Source organism: Solanum verrucosum, unplaced genomic scaffold (assembly GCF_900185275.1).
Source record: "Solanum verrucosum unplaced genomic scaffold, falcon-dt-bn FXZP01000060.1, whole genome shotgun sequence".
Lineage (NCBI taxonomy): Eukaryota > Viridiplantae > Streptophyta > Magnoliopsida > Solanales > Solanaceae > Solanum > Solanum verrucosum.
Genome location: NW_026020129.1, coordinates 4,256,420 through 4,278,521, shown reverse-complemented (window position 1 = coordinate 4,278,521; position 22,102 = coordinate 4,256,420). Strand labels below are relative to the sequence as shown.

The 22,102-nt window shown below is 34.8% G+C and overlaps 2 protein-coding genes and 2 non-coding genes across 5 annotated transcripts in view; 3 read left to right on the top strand and 1 right to left on the bottom strand.

Moving 5' to 3' along the window:
- Positions 1 to 324: 324 nt before the first annotated feature.
- Positions 325 to 3,204, top strand: LOC125826547 (protein BASIC PENTACYSTEINE7-like). The gene is given in 3 exon segments (XM_049505898.1): positions 325 to 384; positions 2,355 to 2,782; positions 2,784 to 3,204. Coding segments are annotated over 2 exon segments (666 nt in total). The 5' UTR covers positions 325 to 384; positions 2,355 to 2,398; the 3' UTR covers positions 3,066 to 3,204.
- Positions 3,205 to 3,387: 183 nt separating this feature from the next.
- Positions 3,388 to 22,102, bottom strand: part of LOC125827059 (phosphoribulokinase, chloroplastic) — a 70,074-nt gene continuing 51,359 nt past the window's right edge. For both annotated transcript variants that reach the window (XM_049506417.1, XM_049506416.1), the window contains exons 2-6: positions 7,112 to 7,664; positions 5,348 to 5,432; positions 5,101 to 5,185; positions 4,657 to 4,901; positions 3,388 to 3,880 (exon numbers count right to left, since the gene is read on the bottom strand). In XM_049506417.1, the coding sequence (XP_049362374.1) occupies positions 3,629 to 3,880; positions 4,657 to 4,901; positions 5,101 to 5,185; positions 5,348 to 5,432; positions 7,112 to 7,659 (1,215 nt within the window). In that variant the 5' untranslated portion in view covers positions 7,660 to 7,664 and the 3' untranslated portion in view covers positions 3,388 to 3,628. The remainder of the gene's footprint in view (positions 3,881 to 4,656; positions 4,902 to 5,100; positions 5,186 to 5,347; positions 5,433 to 7,111; positions 7,665 to 22,102) is intronic.
- On the top strand, positions 20,706 to 20,901 carry LOC125827240 (U2 spliceosomal RNA). Its single transcript, XR_007442990.1, has one exon. It is a non-coding gene; the product is annotated as a U2 spliceosomal RNA (small nuclear RNA).
- LOC125827241 (U2 spliceosomal RNA) lies at positions 21,383 to 21,572 on the top strand. The gene has a single exon (XR_007442991.1). It is a non-coding gene; the product is annotated as a U2 spliceosomal RNA (small nuclear RNA).

Here is a 22,102-nt window from a genome sequence, read left to right as displayed (position 1 = left end):
GGCTCACTAATAACATTGCTTATGTTACAGATCCTGGTATGTATTTTTACAATCATTAATTTATGTTTATGTTATTAAGGATAAATGATAAGATTTAATTATTTTCATTTTTTTACATTATTAATGTTTGTTACTATGTAATCTTGTATGTAAGATAATATAATGTGTTAGCTTTAATGTCCAATAGATTTTAAGTATTATTTTATAAAATCTGTGACATTAAATTCTTGTGCAAAGCGCGAATAATTTTACTAGTTATGAAATAATACGCAACAACCGTCCAAACAAAGGGTTAAGATATAACGAAGCCAAGAAGGAGAAAAAAAAAAAAAACAAGAAACCCCATTAGAGCTTTGTATCTCTTGCTCCAACTCTGTTGCCGCTGTAAGTGTTCTTCGTTTCATAAACTTTGTCTATCTGATTTATTTGTAATTTATAATATAATACAAGTGTGGAATTAGGTGTTTATGCTTTAAAAAAGGAATGATTTTTTTGTTTGTTCTCTTTCACGTTTTGTTTTCATTTTTGGTGGGATTATGTATTCTTGGAATTTTTACATGTTACTTCAAGAAATCCGTCTGGGTTCAACCCTAGAACAACAACAACAACAGCCTTTAGCTCTCGATTGGTTATAAATTTTGAAGTTGAAATTTGATACTTGGAAAATTTAAGTTTTCAAAGTTGTGATTTTGGAATTTAAAGTTGTGTTTGGACATGTAATTTACTTGGAAATATTTTCGAAGTTTCTTGAGTGGAAGTCCCAAAAACTAGTTTAAGCCAGTTCTTGGGCACTTCAAAATATTCGAAGATCAAATTTCATGGTCAAAATATATATTTGAAGATAATTTTCAAAATCTAATCTAAAATTTATGGTCTAATGCTAACTAAAACTCGGAGATAATGGGTCTGGCTCCTCTTCCACTTAAATATCAAGCTTAAATCGCGCATGACGTAATGTTGGAACTTGAGACTGGTCACAAATTCCTCAATGCTCATACAATATAGTGGAGTAGTATTTCAAAATCAAACCCTTAAACCCCCTATATAGTTGAAATCCTACACAAATAGCCGATCATCCATATATTTCGATGGCAATTATATATGAAATGCTATGTAAGATTTTTCTTGTTTGGTGTCTAACCGGTGTCCGGTGCTCCCTTGGGGCCCGACTGATTGGGATTCATGCCGAGAAGTCACACTTTGGGAGATGAGGTATAAGGTTCCATACTAAAAGCGACTGACTCCATTCTCATGGCTCGAACATGAGACCTCTGGTTAAGGATGAATGGGACACTTACCACCCCACCATAATCTTTGGTGGTAGGATTTTCATTGTTTAAGGAATACTAGGTACTTGATTTTGTAATACATGAAGTGTATCCGTGTCTGAGTCATACTATAGGTGTATTTAGTATAATTTACTCAAATGTTAACGATTCGATGGGGCTATAACATATCTTCAAAACAGTATTGGCTTGGATGGAACTATGCCCCTGTACCTGTTTGACATTTGGATTACACCTACCGCAGTCACTTGCATTTGAGGATTTTGCTTCTAATGTCAGTTTCCTATCTATAATATAGTTACGGGTGTTTCTGTTTCTTGTGGCTCATTCTTTTGAATGCTTGAAACAAAAAAGAATGATACTTTTTATCAGTTTTCCCTTAAAAACTTGTGTGGAATATGCTTAGCTACTAGATTTACACCATTTGCTGAATGATTTTGACCAGTAACGCTTCCAATGTGTGCAATCGCGTTTCCCCTGGTTATGCATCTGCATTCTTGAATAGTTTTTGCCTTGCATTGGTTAGGAATTAGGATAATCACGTTTCCGTTTGTAAATTAATGTGGCTAATTTCAGTATCTCATACTGAATCCATCTTAGTAGACCTGTTTGAAAATGAAAAATATGGTTACTGAAATTCTCACATGAATTGGCAAGTTTTACGCTGACTGACAGCCTACCTCAACCCCCTCCCTTTATCTAGGTTGGGGACTGGCAATGTAAGCAAGCTCACACAGGCGGAGTTTTAGACTTGTTCTAAGACTTATTAGTCATTTTTATTTCATTTTGTATGATGAATTGATGATATACTATGAGCTTAAATGAGGAATGTGGCTCGTCGCACAGGGCTTGCATAGTGCGGTTTACCTCTTTTGTGTGGTTTGCAAGCTATTACTGTACAAGCGCGGGGGTTACTCTGTGAGCTTACAATGGGGCTAGGCTACGGGTTCCCTTGTCATTGAAAAAACAAAAAAAAGACTGTGGATTCATATAGCCGTAGCCAACTTGTATGGGACTAGGGCGTTGTTGTTGTTGTACTGAAATTCTCACAAACTACAATATTTGCAGGACTGGCTCAAACGAAGATAGAACCTTCTCCCATAAGATACCAAATGGCATCTCAAGTTAACCACAAAGAAGAGACATTTGATTCACATTTTCCATGGATTCATCGAGATAATTTCCCCCCAGCAACAATATTTGGATCCGAATCAAAACCTTGTGCTGCTGTTCCTATTCGTTCTGTTGCCCCGACAAGTGAACAAAATGTGGATGTCAAGTTCAAGGCCAAATCACAGAAGATGAAGAAAAACAAGAAAACATCTATGAAGGGAATTCGTGAAACTGTATCGGAACTTTTGAAAGAGGAACGGTGTGTAAAGAAGTCTTCTGCCTCTAAAAAAACTAAAGGAGAAGCTAGATGTGGAGAGGCCACTGTAACAAAGAATCCAAATCCAGTTTACGGCCGAGCTAATGCTGATTTTTCTGGCCTGCCAGCTGCCACCCCCGTTTTGTTCCTGTACAGGTGTTTCTAGACGGTGCTACAAATGTGGAGGTGGGTGGCAATCATCATGCTGTACCACCTCCTTATCTGTGTATCCCCTCCCATTCAATCCCTCAAAGCCTGGAAATCGTAAGGCTGGGAGAAAAATGTCTAATGGAGCATATAATAAGCTTCTGTGTACACTTGCAACTGAAGGTCATGATCTTTCTAATCCAGTTGACCTGAAGGACCATTGGGCAAAACATGGTAGTAACAAGTTTATTACTCTCAAGTGAACACGAGGAAAATTGACTCAACGTGTATTATGTATATATTATTTTGCTCTCCAACTGTTGCTTCCTCCGGTAAGCATTAAAGAAACCTTGAGTAGGTGGTTGTTAATATGTTGAACTTAGTACTCATAAATTCTGGTAATATCATGCTTCTCTGTATTAGTCTTCGGATGCTTCCTTTGTTCTAACTAAAGTATGACATTCTGAGACTCACATTTTTGCATGAAATATTGTGTTTGTGAGTATCAGATTTTCTGATTTTTTTTGGTGGTTTCAATCTCAATTATTGTTCAGTAGCTTACATCCGAGTAGTTGGTGCAGAAACTGCTTGGAATTGAAATGCATTTCACCATTTTATTATCCATGTTACAACTCTCAACACATTTCCAGCTACAAATAAATACATAACAAAGTGTATTTTTCTCATTTATGGGGAATTATCTACCATGAAACTGAGACATGAAAGTGGAGAAAAGAAGTCGGCAAATAAAATTTAGGGAAGAAGGGAAACAACTAGGTACAACAGATGATTCTGGGGCCTAGCTGTTAATATAGTTTGGCAAAGTTTAGGCCTTTGCAGCTGTGACTGGAGCTCCAGCTCTGCTGGCAACGATTTGCTCGTAGAGGTCTCTGATCTTCAAACCGACAATGGTCTGGAAGAAACCTGTTCCATTGTTGCTGCCAGGGAAGTCAGCATGCTTCAACATTTGTTGAGTAACTTCACCATAAAATTTACTGGAGAGGTTGCTCAAATGGCTCTCTACATAGATGAGTTCATCTAGTCTGTCAAATTGGCCATCCATCTCCAAGACAGATACCTGCAAGTACGAAGAAAAGCAGATGGTGAAAATACGGCATGATTTTTGGAAGAACAGCTGAGCAATGGTAGAAACCCGCTTTCTGGGTTTGCCAGGTATTTTCTAGCATGTTGTCTTTAAAGAACTATGACATATCATTGAAAGGTATCGAGAAGAAGCTTTAACATTCTTTTAGTGTTTATTTACCACCTGTGTTAGCTTGCTTGCTCACATTGTTGGTCCCAAACCCGAACAAAGGATGGTTGGTAAACTGGATTGAAGTTTTTCAGCCTAGTCAATTTAAGATGAATCCTCACATACAAAGCTTAATTTTCTAGCCTGACTAGTAATCAGCAACTAATGTCCTGCCAATTGAGTTCCTCGGGTCGAGTCTAGACAGGTGGACTAGATTACCATCTGATGCACCTTATTCTTAATACTCGGTGCAAAACTACATGGCGTAATTAGATATTTTGTATCTTATCCTTCCTTGCGGATTCCTGATTTCTAAGGGAGTAGTATGGAAGAACTTTACTTTAAGATAGCTCGAGCAGATACCTTGCCTTCTTGATCAATCCCTTTTCCCCCACATTCAGATCCTTTCCAAATTTTCTATGTTTGTATCACTGAGACACCATAAAGGCCAACCATATGTACCTAGGGAGCCTCGGCTCATTCAAATCAGAATAGAACGAGCACCTATCACTAAGGGGAATGGAATGTCGACCACAAGGCAAGAGAGTCGATTGATTAGTATGATCAAGTTTTGGCAGGTAGAGAAAGAATGCAACATATACCTCATTGCCAAAGTAGGTATCAGGGCCATAGGTGAATTTGATGCCAGGGTAAGAACAAGTCAACTTCCTACCACAAGGAATCCATGAGATTGTCGATCCTTCATCGAACAGGTAAACTGGATTGAAGTTTTTCACTCCTTCCTTCATTATCAATCTCACTCTCAAAACTTTGCCTTCATTGTCATCTGGGATTAGCTGAGTTGGGAGCACTTCAATGACTGCATCTGCATATTGCTTTTGTGGGTCTGCACCAAAAAATACAAAAAAATTGCCACATTACTTATCTTATTCATTAATCATATTCTTGTTTTAACTATCTATGTTCTCGGACTCTCCAAATATGTTCTCGCACTCATGTTTTGGAGGATCTGACACACATCATGCAACTTTTTTTGAAGATTTGAGCAACATAGCTAATTGTTATTTCAAGGGAATGTAGTTCACCAATGTAAGCATCAAAATCTGGTTTCCTGGCTTCAATACTGGCCTTAATGCTCTCAAGGCTGTGTCCTCTCTCAGCCATATCCCTCTGCATTTTCAAAAAAGCACCGATATCATGCCTATTTCATTCGAGTCTTAAAGATCTATGTATTGACAACGTAAAAGATATTTACATAATCAGGTCACTAATACGCATCGTTATAGGTAAATGTTATAATTGTATAACATGTTAAATCGTAATTATAGTTACCTGGATCTTCCAAGCAAACTTGACCTCATTGCTGATATCCAAGTAGATACTGAAGTCCAAGAGGTCTCTCACACGCTCATCATACCTTTATACCATAGAAAATGAAAAATAAATTTATCAGATTTACTCCATTATGCTAAGATTATTAATACATGCATTAGAATGATTAAAAACACAATTGTCCCTAAAAGTGTACAAAGCTAAAGAATGCGGAGTTCATATTTTAGAACTAGCACTTTTTTAAAAAAAATTATGCAATATATGTTATTTTTAACACACTAAATAACAGTGGATAAGAGATAATGTTAGTATAACTAATCCCTACATTACAAATCTAAATATTCGAAACTTTGATCCCATTAGATAGTTGTATTTTTCTCCTATCTCTATTTTGATAGTAAATACACCTTATTCATCATTATTTTTATACATCCTATCAAACCACTTCTACATGTAATATAAATAAGTGCATCAATAAATAAATTTAGGTAAGAGTGGCATTGTTATTTATGGTGTTTAAAGGTACTAATGGTGATTTTTGGTGTGTTGCTATCTAATTTTGACAGCAGAGATAGCTATCTAAGTTTGAGGATAATGTCATAAAGTTTCACATTATGATATAAAATTGGATGTTTCTATCGAGTTATACAAATCAAAAGTCCCATAGCAAACATAAAATTTGTTATGGAGTACAATTATGCAAACTATAGCTATAACATACAAATATGATTTTTATATTTGTTATATGTGAAAGCTGCTCTTTTTAAATCAAACCATACATATATTTTTGGATTAAATTATTAACTGAAGATATTTTGCGTTGAATTTATATAATTTAAGGACATTCTGACTTGTTTGGACCTTTTAAAAATATTATTATATTTATATCAATTTTTCTTAAAAAATCATATAATTTTTAAAGAATCAAGACACATACTTGTCAATATTCTTAAAGATCCCAAGTAATACATGTCAAAAGAAGAGAATCCCCTACACCATTCTAATTTTTCTTTTTTTCCCTTTTGTAGGGAAGTAAATTATGAAGTATATTTTGTTACACAAACGACAAGAAGAATTAAAGAATCTTAATTTATACGGAGATACCAAAGTTTTCTTTCAATGTGCTCTTGCATGTGTGTTGTTTTAACATTAGAAAAACATCATTGCATTTCTTCAAAAATTTAACAATAACATACTCACAGTTATATAAATTTAGATATATTAACAATAAAGTTTTTTATATAATAAGTGGAAGAATAACCCATAAAATAAGTTAAAGTAATCTTTTTTATTCATTTCATATGACACATTTTCATTTTTAGTCTATATTTTAAAAAAATAAACTTCTATTATATCTAAAAAGAAAATTAGCTTTAAAATCTTCATTTTATCTTTAACGACATAATTTCACAACCACATAAATGTATACCACATGTTTTAGATAAGAAATTTTTTTTTTTAAAAAAAAGAAGCTTTTTCTTTTTTCTTAAACTCCATCTCCACTCAAACAAGAGTGGAGTAGAGTTAAAACTTCACAAACATGTTCGACAAAACTCAATAACTTTTAACTCAAATTTTATAATGATATTTTAAAATCCACTTAATAAGTATAAGTAAATTATCAACAAAAAAAAAAAAAAAAACTCACTAATAAGCTATATATTTCAAAATTCTAACTCCACTCCACAACCCAACACTCTGACATAAAAAGTTGAGGATACTGTCAGTCAGTGCATATAAATTAAACAGACGGAGTACACTTACATGGGGTGTAATCCTTCAATGACAAGAATCTTTGGAGGCTTAATAACCTCAGGAGGATCAAGAAGACCACTAACATGATTATAAATAGGTTTATCAACAGCAACACCATCTTTAATAGCTTTAACTTGTTCATACATAAGGTCAAAATCATTAGCTCTAGGATCAAGAGCAGTTACCCCTTTTTCTTTTCTACCAGTTCTATCAAGTGAATGATAATCATCAAGACAAATAACAGTAGTCATGTCTGATATTAATGTGTTTGAATCTGGATTTCCACCTTTTGGTGGTTCAGCAGCACCACCAAAAACACTTGTTAATCTCCTCATAAATGTACTTTTACCACAACCAGAGTCAGCTGCTAACCCAATTACAACTGTTTTTTCAGCATCAGAAGCAGAGCATGTTATGACATGATTTCTTGTGTTTCTTGATCTTTTTGTGAAGAAAATTACTTGTTTTTGGTGAAATCTTAAGTGGGATTTTGATGGAGTTGAGATTGAACAAGATGAATTGAGTGATTGAGCAGTGTACACTGTACAAACTGCCATTTTTTCTTTATTTTTTTTCCTCTCTGTTTCTTGAGAGGTTTTTGAGATAGAATTATGGAGGAGACTATTTTTATTTTTTTTTCTCACTGACTTTCTGATAGATTAATGTGTGACATGTAATGAATGAATGGGCATTTTTTTGGTTTTTAGGATATTTTGTTCTTGGAATTAGGAAAAAAATATGTGAGGCTTAGAAAATTTTGTAAGAAGTTAAGGCTATGGTTATGGTTAGAGGAAAACAGATGGCTGTTTTGTTTGGATAGTGAAGTGTGTTGATTTGGATTTTTATGACTACCCTTGGCTTTGGAGGAGGTAGTATTAAGTTACTCTTAAAATGTTGTTGTATTTGTATCGAATTATTTAAAAGTAGTATACTGATTTTCGAGAATTTAACACACATTTTTTGAAGAGTTGAGTTAGGAATTTCTAGTTGGTATACACTGATATACATGAATTATACGTTTGACGATAGGTTTTAGGATTCATTATTTACTTTTAGTTTCTAGCCAGTATACATTGATATACATGAATTATACGTCTGACGACTGCTTTTAGTTTAAGTGGTTGGGTGGTGGACGACTATTTAGGTTAACTATTTTAGATAATTATTTCAAGGCTAAGAATAGAGAGAACATGGTTGTAATTTTAAATTTTGTTTAGGGGTATAATGGTCATTTTGACTTGAACTACCCTACCCCCACCCCACCCCCACCCCCATCCCACATTCACTATTGAATAAGAAAATATATTATTTTTCTTGAATTTATTTATTTATTCTGTTAGAAGGATTGAAGATGATGGGTTGATGATGTTTGTGATAGATAAAGGAATGGAGAAAAGCTTTGGTGGTGATTTATTTCAGTTTGGATATTTCAGAGGACACGTGGCAGAAGGATGATGGCATAAAAGAAGATAGAGGAGAAAGAGGGGTGTGGAGGAGAATGTGTAATCCAAATTCAAACAATTTTGGGTACTACTTTTTGCTTTGGATTTTTTACTTGATATTTTTGTACCTTTGGAAAGTTAATTGGGAAGATTTTAAGTGTTTTAAGCGGGTGAATAAGTTATTTCGAGATTTTTTTTAAGGTTGGATTATAATGTAATAATAATTTGGTAAATATATTTTATTTTGTTGAACTAAAATTGAAATATGAATTTTACAAAGTATACTATATACTGTATAATATGTATTCAATTTGCAATAGATAATTGAATTTGAAGAAGGCATTTTTTGTTATTTTGTTGTTTTATTTCGTGATTATTATTTTATATTGGTATGTTATAAAATATATAATAATTATAGTATAAATAATTTTGAAATTGCTAATCTGAATTAAGAGTCCAACCACTATAAGATAAATAATTTTATATTTTTATTGTAAAATCAATTATAAGAACAACTTATAATTTTAAAAATGGAACATAGATTTTTCTTTGACTAGAAAATAACTCAAGTGCAAAACAAAAAAGAGGAGCTACACTAACTAAGGATTACAAAGTTTAATAAGGCTAAACTTAGCTCATAGTAAGTATTTATAGCTTACTTAATTAGAAATTACTTGGCAATACTATAAATCTTATTAATCGCGATTCAAATAAAAGAATTTCAGCCTAAAATTAATTTGATATAATGTGCTATATTTTTTCAAAACAAATTGTGTGCAGTCCAATTTGCAACTATTATTACTCTCAACATTAGTATGAGTTCACTCTCAATTCAAATTTAAGTAATTGCATGGGAAAAATTGGCCTAAAACACTATTATTTGTATATTAAAAAACATTAAATACAACAAATAAAACTTTAAGTATGATATGAAGTAATTCAAACTAACTAAACTTTTGTTAATTGATTTAAGTATGCTGCATTAATTTAACAACCCTCCAATTTTGACATTCTTTTTTAGTGTGATAAATACAAGAAATTTCACTACTAAAAAGAAAGAGGAAATAATTCAGGAAATTAGAAAATAAAAGGGGGAAAAGGAATTTTCAATTTTCAAGAATTAATTACGTATAGAATTTTAGATTCATTATATTCAGTATTCTAAATTTAGATAATCTTAGTAACGTCCTATTTTAGCAAGTTTCTTATTTTGTCAAGATAAGGATTCCACTCCTACATCTGAAAAAGATTCTAATTTTGCCCGATAACACAAATGACAAAATGAGTAATAAAACATCCCGTTAATAGGAATTTGAGGAAGAATCGCACTCTAAATGATTTGATGTAGACAGTCTATCCTAATGCAAGAATATTATAAAGTGATAATTTCCATAGTACAAACCTATGACCTATAGATCGTGAGGTTACTTTATCGTTACTCCAAGACTCACATCACCTGGCAAAGTTAACAAATGAACAAGAACATTAAAACTTCCTTGCGTTGCCCCCTTTAATTTATTTGCTTAGATCATTTGCTACTATAAGTCATTCCATGAATGTTATCTGTTTTAATTTTCCTCGTAACTTTTATATGTGATTTATGATTTGTGGAAATGGATTACACGATTTCTGAGGTGATCGAATGAATTTCGAAGAAGGTTTATTTTGAGAGTTGACTTGTGCATCACAATTGTGAACTATGGGTTCACAATTGCGAAGTTTGAGTTTGAAGTGTTGGATTCGTTTCTTTTGTGGGATAAGTTTCTAACCTTAAATTAGTTATTTACTCTACTAATTTCTCAAGTATTTCATGCTTTAATCCATGGAATTAAATGGAAAATTGGAGTTTTAGCTAGGCATAGAATTTATAGAGTAAGAATTCATGATTTAGGAGTCGAATATCGATCCGTTTTAGCTAAAATTTGACGTGTAGGAGTGGTACGCTATGGATTATTATAATTTTGAAAGGAAAAACTAGATTGAACTCTAATGGCTCGAGGTGACGTATTGATCTGATTTCAATACATCACTCTAGAAAAAGTCAGTAATCAAAAGTACTTGTTGAGTACACGTGTTTTTTTGTAATCACTCTATACTTATTACACTTCTTTGCATGCATCAATATGCATGGTCTAATCTAGGTACTAACAGTACTTGAGTTGCCACGTGATTCGAGTTTGTTGTTGTTAGAGTTCCATGTGAACTGTTTTCTCCTCAACAAAACTATATTTTATGTCTTATTTTCTTATAAACATACAATTACATCCAACTTTTCCAAACTTACGTTGTATCGGTAGATGTTCTTAATTCTTATACTAGTATCCCCGTGAGTTATTTTGGATTTGATTCTTTTATTTTGCACTTGTGATTTATTAGGAACAATTTATTTCGCTACGAATGTTGGTAGATTCAAATTTCCTATCACGATTTCAGACCATTCTATTGGATGGATGAATTGGTTGTTAAATATTTATATATTATATGTATATCCTATAAATATTTGTCTTTTATTTTTACTTTTGAATGATCAGGTATAAATATTTCACAAATTTTGAAAATTTGATGTTCCCAAAAAAATAAATTATTTACATTTATGTAGGTAGTGTAGAGAATAGCAGAAGAAAAGTATATTCGGGAAATCTTCTGCTAGCCCAAGATCGTTAACTAAGATCGGAAGACTCAACTAAGGAAGAGGAAGCTAGAAGGGAGAAAGAGTTTTTTAGATAAGAGAACTTTGATTATGGAAGAAGACTAATTGATTTGAGTTGTTCTTAGGTTACATACAAATGCATAATGCCACCCCTATTTATACTTGTATAGGGATGCTTCTAGAAATTATTCTAGATACTTCTACAAGAAAAATCTAGATATCCTTATCTTCTAACCATGTAACAAGAACCTATATATTTCTATACTTTATTATAAACATCTAATTATCTAGAACCTCTAGATTTTTCTTAAGTATAAATATCAAAGATATTTACTCTACAAAACTCTAGAAAGTTCTACTAAATTTCTAAGATATTTTTTTATACCTCCAAAAGATCAACTTTAATTTTTCACAGGTAGTGCTTACCTTAATTAAGCCAAATATTTCTACGTATAAATATTTCACAAGTTTAAACTTTGGTGCATAGAGCAGGAAATTATCATTTCCAGTGTCATATATGGATTCTGTCTTTTGGAAATGTAAAGTTACCAAAAAAAAACAAGGAATCCTTTTCCACATCAAGTTTGGTAGGTATCCTTTTTCCAATTATCAAACAAATCATAAATTAAAAAATCGAACCAAAGTTACCAAAAAAAACAAACAAACACCATAAAAACGGAAACCTTCGTCAGTTTGTTACTAATTGATCAAAATTTGAAATTCCAAAAATTATTTACTTATATTTAGATAGTATTTTCCCTTAAACTTGTTGCATATAGGAAATTATCTTTTCTGTGTCAAATATGGATTTTGTTGGAAATAGAAAGTTACCAAAAAAACAACCGCACTGAAGTTAGGATTGATAATTTCTACCTATATAAACAGCAGTTGCTTCCTCTTTGTTATTATTCACAAATCACTATATTACAAATTAGTATTAGGAATATACTTATAATGGAGGAAGCTTCACGTTCTTGATGCTGGATCTTTCGGAAAAGTATATTATGCTGTCAACATCCATCCTTGTTCTTTTTTATCTGCTTCTGTTGCTGCTGTTAAATGTGCACCGTTCTATTTCACTCCAACAAGAAGCAAAAATCTTGACAACTCTCAAAGATTCTCCTTACATGGTTCAATTCATTGGAGCAGACGTTAGGGAGATAATATTCCAACTTACAATCTGTTTCTTGAATATGCATCTGGTGGATCACTCCATGATTTGATCAACAATTACAAGAGAGGAATGAGAAAGATGTCAGAAGGTTTCTATACATATCAACTCTTAAAGGGTATTCAACACGTACATAAGAAAGGGTGGGTCATTGTGATATTAAGCCTGCTAATGTTTTGGTCTTTGATAATGCTGAACGTGGTGGGATGCAAAAGTTAAAGTTGGCTGACTTCGGATTGTCATTGAGAGTTCCCAAAGGAGTGGCATATATGACTGGAGCTACATTGAGCAATCGAGGGACTCTAATTTACGCGCCTCCAGAATCTTTGACCAGTGGTTTTCATGGCAGAGATAATGATATATGGTCGATAGGCTGCACCGTGGCAGAGATGATGACTGGGAGTCGCGTTTGGATCAGGCCAATCGATCCTATTTCGATTATACAGCTGGGTTCTAAACCAAAAAAGGGCATTTGAAAGCAGAGCAAGTATTAGTAGCATAACAAAAAAGCCTTCCTCCTCATTAATATCTTTGCTCGCGGCAATTGTGACCTCTTGGGAGAATCGATGACTGCATCAAAGATGCGGTGCTAGTACATCTGAGACTTCTTAATTGGCTAGTTGTAATTTATCGCAACACTAGAGATTTACAATCATAGATTATGAATGAATACCTCAGAGGCGTATCCAAGATTTTGAGATGATGGGTGCACTATTACAAAAAGGTGGATCTAAGATATAAATTTGATTGATTTAACATTTAGGTTCTTATTACTAAAAATAATTAAAATTTTAAAATTATAGGTCCAAAGTTATTTTTACCTATCCAAACCACTTAGAGAGACATTACCCAATTTTAAAAAGAAAAATAAAACAAGATAACTAAAAGATTCAAATTTCTAACCTCACTTTGAGAGGTGCACCCAACATAATCACACGGTATATTACTTCAAGTGTGGGTTCACATATTTATATTTAAATATTTTTAAAAAACATAACACTACTATATATGATTTCAGGAGGGAGCATGGGTTCACGTGAACCCGGTGACCCCCTGGATACGCCTCTGGAATACACTATTTCGGGGTAATGTTTCTGAGATGGCCAATGATTTTTTACACAAGTGTTTGATAAAGGATCCTCTATGAAGATGGACGTCAGAACAGCTACTCCAGCATCCATTTATTCGGCAAGCTGTATGTAGTTGGATGCCTCAAACTCAGCGGAGGACAACAAGGGTCAATCCTTTTGGTTGCACAGTTTCAGTACCTGAGAAGCATTTATTACTTCATCAACTAGTTTAAGATACAATGAGATTGCAAAATTAAGCTTTCTTTTTTTTTTAAAAGTAAAATATGGGCTTTTATTAATACTGAAATGAATTAGCAATTACACCTCCATACTTCTGAGGGCCCCACCACTAACCCAATACTAAAAAGTAAATAACTAACCATAAATTACTGGCCTATTCTCATTTCTAGATCGACATATATATCCTTGTATGTAGGGTTTCCAATCGTTCCCCTTTCATTTTCATTTCCCCTTTTTCCGCTCCTCTGTCTCTATCTTCACTCTTCATTGTCTCCATCTTCTATTGCTTTGGATAATCAATGTGATGCTATTGGTCTCCTTGACCGCTGTAGTTGGTTTGTGACAGAATGCATGGAGCTCTGCCCTTCCACCTTTCGTTGATGATGACACAGACTCCTCCAGGTTAAATTGTTCCATCTTGCCTCCAGATCCTCCCTTTCGAGACCTTTTTGCTGGCTGCTGTAGTATCTAGATAACATTTCACTTTTTGCTGCCTTTAAGGCTTTTGTAAATATTATGTTTCGTGAAAAAATCATGTTGTAGCCTTGGTTGCCCTTATCCCTTTAGCGTTGATACTCTTAAATATGGACATAGTAGCTTGTCATTGTTAACTATCTTTCTCCCTTCTATCTCCATGCTATTAAAGTCTGTAAGAGAGAAATTTCCTTTATCTATTGCTCTGTTTGCACAGTGATCTGCTAATTTGTTGCCCTCCCTTAGAATATGCTGAAAAATGACTTGTTTACCTTGTAAGCATGCTTTGCTCTCTACTACTATGTCTGCAATTAACCATGGACATGCCCATTCACCCACTAGCACTTTATATAATAGCATTGAATCTGTCTGAATAATGATTCGATTGTTTTGTGTCTGTTTGCTATGTTTGCTTGCCTCTAGTATAGCCTTTGCTTCTGCAACTGTGTTAGTAGTATCCTCTATGCATGCCCCTTCCGCATATTCAATATCTCCTTGTTCATTCCGTACACAAAATGCATATGAACTGATTCCCGGATTTCCCCTTGATGCTCCATCTGTATTATACTTTACCCAATCTTTGGGTGGAAATTCCCATAGTATCTTCTTGACCTTCATTTTAGGACTGTAGTGCTGCAAGTGCTCCACCATATTAGGCCAGTTAATAGGAAAATTCATGCTAGGTTTTCTCATTTTTATCAGCATGTATATATTCCTAGAAACATTGTGGATGATTCTAGTTACTGTTGTTTTCTTTCCTTCATGCTTCATTCTATTCCTTTTCCTCCATAGTTCCCATATTACAAAGCTAGGTATTGCTTTATAAACTGCTTTTATATTCTTCCTTGTATCAGTCCTCCACCACAGCATTATTACTTCTCTCAATGGGAGTCCCTTCATTTTTAGACCTGCAAAAGAACAAAAAAAGGACCACGTCCTGTTAGCTGCATCCGACTTCAGAAACACATGAGTTAGTGTTTCTTGTTGAGGCATTTCACAGCACCAACATTTGGATGGCCCTTCCAGCCCCCATCTTCTCACCCTGTCATCCACTGGAATTTTAAATTTCCATAGTCTCCACATTATAAATGCCATTTTAAAAGGTACACCTGGCGTCCATATCCACTTATAAATTTTATTTTCCTCTTCCTTGTGCCTGATATATTGCCAAGTTGATTTAACTGTAAAATTCCCTCTTGTCTCCAACATCCAACATGGTACATCAGTCTTTGCTTCACTCCTTGGGGGTTGAATATTTTGCATAATATGATGCACCAGTTCTTGTGGAAGTATCTCCTTTAACACATCCTCATTCCATTTCCCCTCTTGAGTTAGTTCTACAATTGTCTTATATGTATCATCCCATGCAACATCTTCCCCAGTTATAGTATACAAATCTCCTAGACCAGTCCAATTGTCATGCCATACTGATGCTGACCCATTCCTAGTGTGCCACACGATTTGATGCTCAATTAGATCTCTGGCTTGCAACATTTTTTTCCATACCTGTGATCCTCCTCCTCCCGTTTTCCACATACTCACATTAGCGTGGGTATTCTTGCTGTATTTATTATTCATAAACTCACTCCATATCGATGATTTTGTTCTGAAGTTCCACCATAACTTACAGAATAAAGCCATTGATATATCTGTCATTATCCTAAATCCCAATCCTCCTTCCTTCTCAGGTAGACACAAATTACTCCATTTTGACCAATGTCTTCCTCTTCCTCCTATACAACTACTCCAAAAAAATTGGGCCATCATTCTTTGGACTTGGTTTAAGACGTTAGCTGGAGGATTCATAACTGATAAACAATGGATAGACGTGCTTTGTAATACATGTCTAATTAGGATTGCCCTCCCCCCAAACGATAAAAGCTTTCCTTTCCAAGCTTGTATTTTTGAGCCAATCCTATGTATCATCTGCTGGTAATAGGCCTTCTGCTTTCTTCTATAAAAAATAGGGCATCCTAAATAAGTGAAAGGGAACTCCTTTCTCAATATACATGTTGCTACTTCTGCCGTCACTGTCTCCCCTCTTGGTACACTATGATGTAGATAAATTGCACTTTTCTCTTTGTTGACTTTCTGACCTGAGATGTCTTCATATTTCCGCAATGTTTCTGCTATCAGTTGCATGGTTCTCACTTCAGCTTTGCATATTATAATCATATCGTCGGCAAATGCTAAGTGATTCAATTTCTGGCTGCCTCTTGGCATTCCATAACATTTGAATTCCCTCTTCTTTGTTAGAGCATTTAAAGCTCTAGACAACACCTCAGCTGCTAGAATGAATAGAGTGGGTGATAGCGGATCCCCTTGTTTCACTCCTCTAGAGGACTTAAAGAAGCCCTTTGGCTGCCCATTTAGTAAAATTGAATACCAGCTATTACTGATCAGTCGATACACCATATCAATGATCCTTTCTCCAAAACCAATCCTCCTAAGTACCTTGGTCAGAAATAACCATTCCACTCTATCATACGCCTTCATCATATCTAATTTAATAATCAGATTCGGCGGCTTTCCTCTTTTCCTGATTTCTGATGCAATTTCCTGTACCATTAGGATATTTTCTGCTATACTCCTCCCCTGCACAAAGCCCGCTTGTTCTGGAGAAATAATCCCCGGTAGAACCGATTTGAGTCTTTCATGAATAATTCTGGAGAAAATTTTGTTCACGAAATTACTCAATGAAATAGGTCTCAGGTCAGAAAATGTATTTACATTAATCTTCTTTAGGATCAACACTAAATTTGTGTGAGTGATGAATCTTGGCAGCTCTGCACCCCCCATAAAAGCTCTGACCATGTTGTAAATGTCCTCTCCTACCACGTCCCATGTATGTTGATAAAATGCTCCTGTCATCCCATCTGGTCCTCCTGCGCTATCTTTATTCAAACTCATTACTGCCTTTTTTACTTCCTCCCTCGTTGGCATCTCTTGTAATTCCTGATTTTTCTCATCAGTAATCAAAACTGGAAGCTCGTTCAGTAACCCATATTCCTCCCCCTCCACCTGCTTTGTGAATTGCTTTTTGTAAAAAGAGATAGCTGCCTCTGCTATGTCACTTTGATTTTCTAACCATTCACCTTCATCAGATTGAATTTTATTTACCCTCAATCTATTTCTTCTACCTTTTACTACTGTATGAAAGAACTTAGTATTCCTTTCCCCTTCTTTGAACCATTGCATTCCCGTTTTTTGTCTCCAAAAATCTTCCTCCCTGTGCAAATGTTTCTTCAATTCTGCCTGGGATTTATGAAGGTTTTCTCTATTTGATTCTGTCGGATCCCTCTCAAACTGTATCTCTTTCACTTTAATCACCTCCTCCAATGTAATTATCTCCTGAAATATATTCCCAATGGTTTCTTTGCTCCATTGTGTAAGTGCCTTTTTGACCTTTTTTAGCTTATGATGATATAAACTAAATGGATCTCCTTCGAAATCTGCTTTCCAGTGTTGCTTCATAACTTCCATAAATGATTCCTCCCTTAGCCATAAATTTAAGAATTTAAAAGGCCTTACCACTGTTTCATTACTAACATGGAAAGTAATAAGAAGTGGTGTATGGTCAGAGCCACTCCGTATTAAATGTTCAACCTCCAATATTGGAAAGAGATTGCGCATACCTTCATTGCATAGTACTCTATCCAGTCTTTTGAAGATGCAATTATTATCTGTTCTTCCATTCCACCAAGTATATTTGCTGCCTTTAAACCCCTGATCCTCCAAGTTGCACACATTAATGCAGTGATTGAAATCTTCTACCTCTCCTACAGTAACTTCTCTTCCTCCCATCTTTTCAGCATCATTACAAATTACATTGAAATCCCCTCCTACCAGCCAAGGAAGACTAGTACTGCTAGCTATTGATTCCAACGATTCCCACAGTTGCAGTCGTTCACCTTGTGTGCATTTAGCATATACTAAAGACACTATTATTTCCATTCCCATGCTTTGATTTTGCAGATTGATAGTTAACGACTGTTCTTCGTCTCTTAAAACCATGTACTCCATAATTTCATCAATGAATGCCCATATTTTACCATTTACATTCACTATCGAATGTTTCATCCCAAGCTTTCTTCTATATTCCTCTAATTCATGTCTATCCTCAAAAGGTTCCATGAGCCCGATAAAATAGAATTGATACCTTTTATTCAAGTTAACCAGTCTAGTGAACGCTTTTTGGGTGTTCACTGATCTGATATTCCATAATAAAGCTTTCATTGATATCTAGTATTTTTGATAATCGTTCTCTTTGACCTTGATGAGGCTTGAGCCGCCTGTAATTCTCCTTCCCCTATTTTCTTCACTTTGGTGTGAGCTTCTTGTATTTTACTCTTCTGCTTCGGAGATAGATCTCCTCTTCTAGCTGCATTCTCAATGTTTTGCATCAGATCCTCCTTGTCCCTCACCAATGTCCGGTGCTCCATATTATTTTCCAATGCCTCTTGTTGAGATAAAGGCATTATCCCTTCCTCACTGGCTTCCAGCATATTTCCCCCAGCGTGTTCATGCCCTTCATAATCATCATTTTTGGTATCATCGTTTGCCAGTGGTAATACCTCATCATTATTGTCTTCATATACCACAAGTGCAAGTGTTTTATAGTTATCTGGCTTCTCTCCTTCTCTTCCTATCCTTTCTCTATATCTTTCCTCCTCAAATTTCCCATCTTCAATGACTTCCCCTTCTTCTTTTTCATCTTGCTGCATTCTTTCTTCTTTTATCTCTTCCTTTTCCTTGACTATTTCCTCATGTATGTTAATCGGAATTTCATCCCTTTTCTGTTTCTCCTGGTCCTTTTTGCTGCTGTTTTGATTGTTAAAACTTTTATTCACCCAATCTTTAGTTGATCCTTCCTTGTCTTTGATTTCTTTGGTCGTCTCCTGCTCTTCTTCTTCTTGTAAGGCCGCAAAGGGATTCACATCTCTCATATCATTTTCCCCTTCCACATGCCCATACTTATCCCTTTTATATTTGTTTATCCTCCTCACCATCCATTCCTGTTTGTTTTGTTTGTAACCCACAATTTTTCCACTTGTCAAAGTCCTGCTTTGTTCGCCTCTTTTATTAGTATTATCCGTTTCCACCTCCTCCTTCTTGGTATGCTCGTTACTGTTGTTTTCATATAACTCCGGATGTAGTGCCCAACATGTATACTCATCATGCCCTTGTAAGCAACACTCCTTACAGTACTTAGGCATATAATCATATTGCACTTTAATCCACTTAGATTTTATGCTTCCAGTGTCATCATCTTCCTCCATAATTCTCACTCTTTGGGGTAATTTGGCCATCAAATCTACTTCGATTTTCACCTTTGCGCAACTAGGTCTCGTCTGATTCCTTGTTGCCATGTCTACCATTAATGGTTTACCCACTGCCGCTGCTATTGAAAAGATCGCCTCCTTTGCAAAAAAATGTGGGGGTAGGTCTGGGAATGATATCCATGCCACACCAATGGTGGTTTCTACATCTGGTTCAAACCATGGATCCCATTTGAACGTCCTCATCTGCCAATAATTATCTTTAGCCTTCACGTAGAAAGCTGTTGCTGATAACAAATGAACATAATCTTCAAGATTTGTAAGACGTATTAATATATGTCGTGTATCCAATACCCCTATCACACACTCACTTTTGATTCCACATTGTCCTGGTAGTGTCCGCCTTAACTCCGTGATGTCCGGTTTACCATACGAGAATTTACCAATAATTGCATATTGTAAATTTTCTTGTATGATCAATGCTTTCACTTCTGATCCCTTCCATGTGATGTTAGGTTCTCCATGTAACATTACCACCGGTTTGGGAGGGACTGTATGTTTTGTGTTGTTATTGGTTTTAGGTTTAAGAATGTTGGCGTATTGTATCAAGTTTGGCTGAACTGATTCAAGTTTTCTGGGATCTGGATTGGAAAGGGTGGGTAAAGGTGGAAAATCCTCCGGTAGATGGATCCCACCTATGGTGGCGGCGGTCATGATGGCCGCCTGAAAAGCTAGGTTTCCGGAGGGAGAGTGAATATACACAATTGATCAAGTATCACACTTGCAAAATTAAGCACTTATTGACTGCTGCTGATGTATTATTATTATTTTACAGAACACAAATTTTGTGTAATACTATTTGGATATTGCATATATTTCTAATAATAGTGAAAACAATTGTTTGTTCCTATCTAGATTTAATTATTTTCTGTTTAAGTAAACATAGTTATGCTGGGAATAAAACGTTGTTATGTCTAATGAACGACTTATATGAAAAAAACTACTCTTAATATAAGAAGTGCAAATTATCACTCAAACAATATTGCACATCTTGAATGTTAAGATATTTAATTGTTCTATTGTTGTTGAATGGACCAATATTGAACATCGTATTTATGCAAGTTATTTATATAATAACTGAGCAGCTGCTGATATATATGAAGCAAACGCAATGAGGTTATTTTTATAAAGCTTGCATGTCCCACATCAGAATGAGAGCTAATGCGTAGACAGCCGAAAGCTGCTACATAAGCAAATTTTCGTTGAGTTGTTAAAGCATACCTTTCTCGGCCTTTTGGCTAAGATCAAGTGTAGTATCTGTTCTTATCAGTTTAATATCTGATATGTGGACCATTGGTTCACACTATATTAACTCTACTTTTTGAGGGGAAAGGTCTATTAGGATAGCTTGCTATCTGGGCCTTTGCGCGTCGCCTAAGTGTTGCACTACTGCCCAGGCCTGGCGCACCCCACTAAATCTAGTCAAAAAAATTCTTTCTGGGCACACTCAAGTGCCCTTGTCTGTTTGATTAGTCAAACTATTTCTTTTAGTCGTATAGTGAACGCATATTTTTAACGACTTTCATGCTTTCAATATAATATAAATATAGACTACATGGTTGAATAATATTTCGCAGTAACTTTTACTTTAAAATATATCCTAGAAATTTAAATTTGATGTTCCTAAAGTATTTTAATATCCCAAGGGTGCACAACACAGGTAATTAAGGATTAGTAACTTCATGCACAATTATTTAAATATATATACGTAATGCTAATTAGCCTTAAACTAATTGCTGCATTCAGGAATTTAGAAAATTACCTTATCAGTATCGAATATGGAAATAAAAAATTACCAAAAAACTGCAATCTGTTAACTTTTAGGAAACCTTCTCCACATCAAGTTAGAATTGGAGGATTTTCTATAAAAATAAAATAAAAACAGTACCGTTTATTATTTTCACAATCATTCGATTACGTGTAGTATCTGTTCTTATCAGTTTAATATCTGATATGTGAACCATCGGTTCACACGATATTAGCTCAATTTTTCTAAGGGGAAGAGTCCATTAAGGTAGCTTGCTACCTGGGCTCTTGTGCGTCGCCCATGTGTTGCACTATTGCACGGGCCTGGCACTCCCCACCAAATCTAGTTCAATTTTATTGTATCTTGGCACTGCCCTTGTCTGTTTTGTAAATCATTTTAAGTGATTTTGTGCTTGGGCCTCATTTTTTATTGAAAAATATTATTCGTGCTCAACTTGTCTAGGTGGGAGTCTCAAGGTTTTTATCTCATTTCATTGACTACTAAATCACGACTCATTTCATTGATTACTAAATCAGGGGTCTTCTCCTTCATTAACGGGAAACAAAGTGTTGGATTTTTATAAATAAATAAGCAAACGAGTGAATACCCCCAATCAGTTTCTTGTAAACAAATGGTTTCGACATATGTTTGAAACTCTGGTTTAAAATAAATAAAAAAATCAACAAGAAGCAGTCCTTAGCCCATTCCAATTTGTCGTAGTAAAGAATGAACTAACATGATTCACATATGACATAGTATTTTGTACTTATAGACGAGACGCGAATTAATAATAGACTAAAAGTTGACATATCTTAGAGTCTAAAGGGTTGTTTGATAGAGTGTGTTAGCAAAAATAATGTATGCATT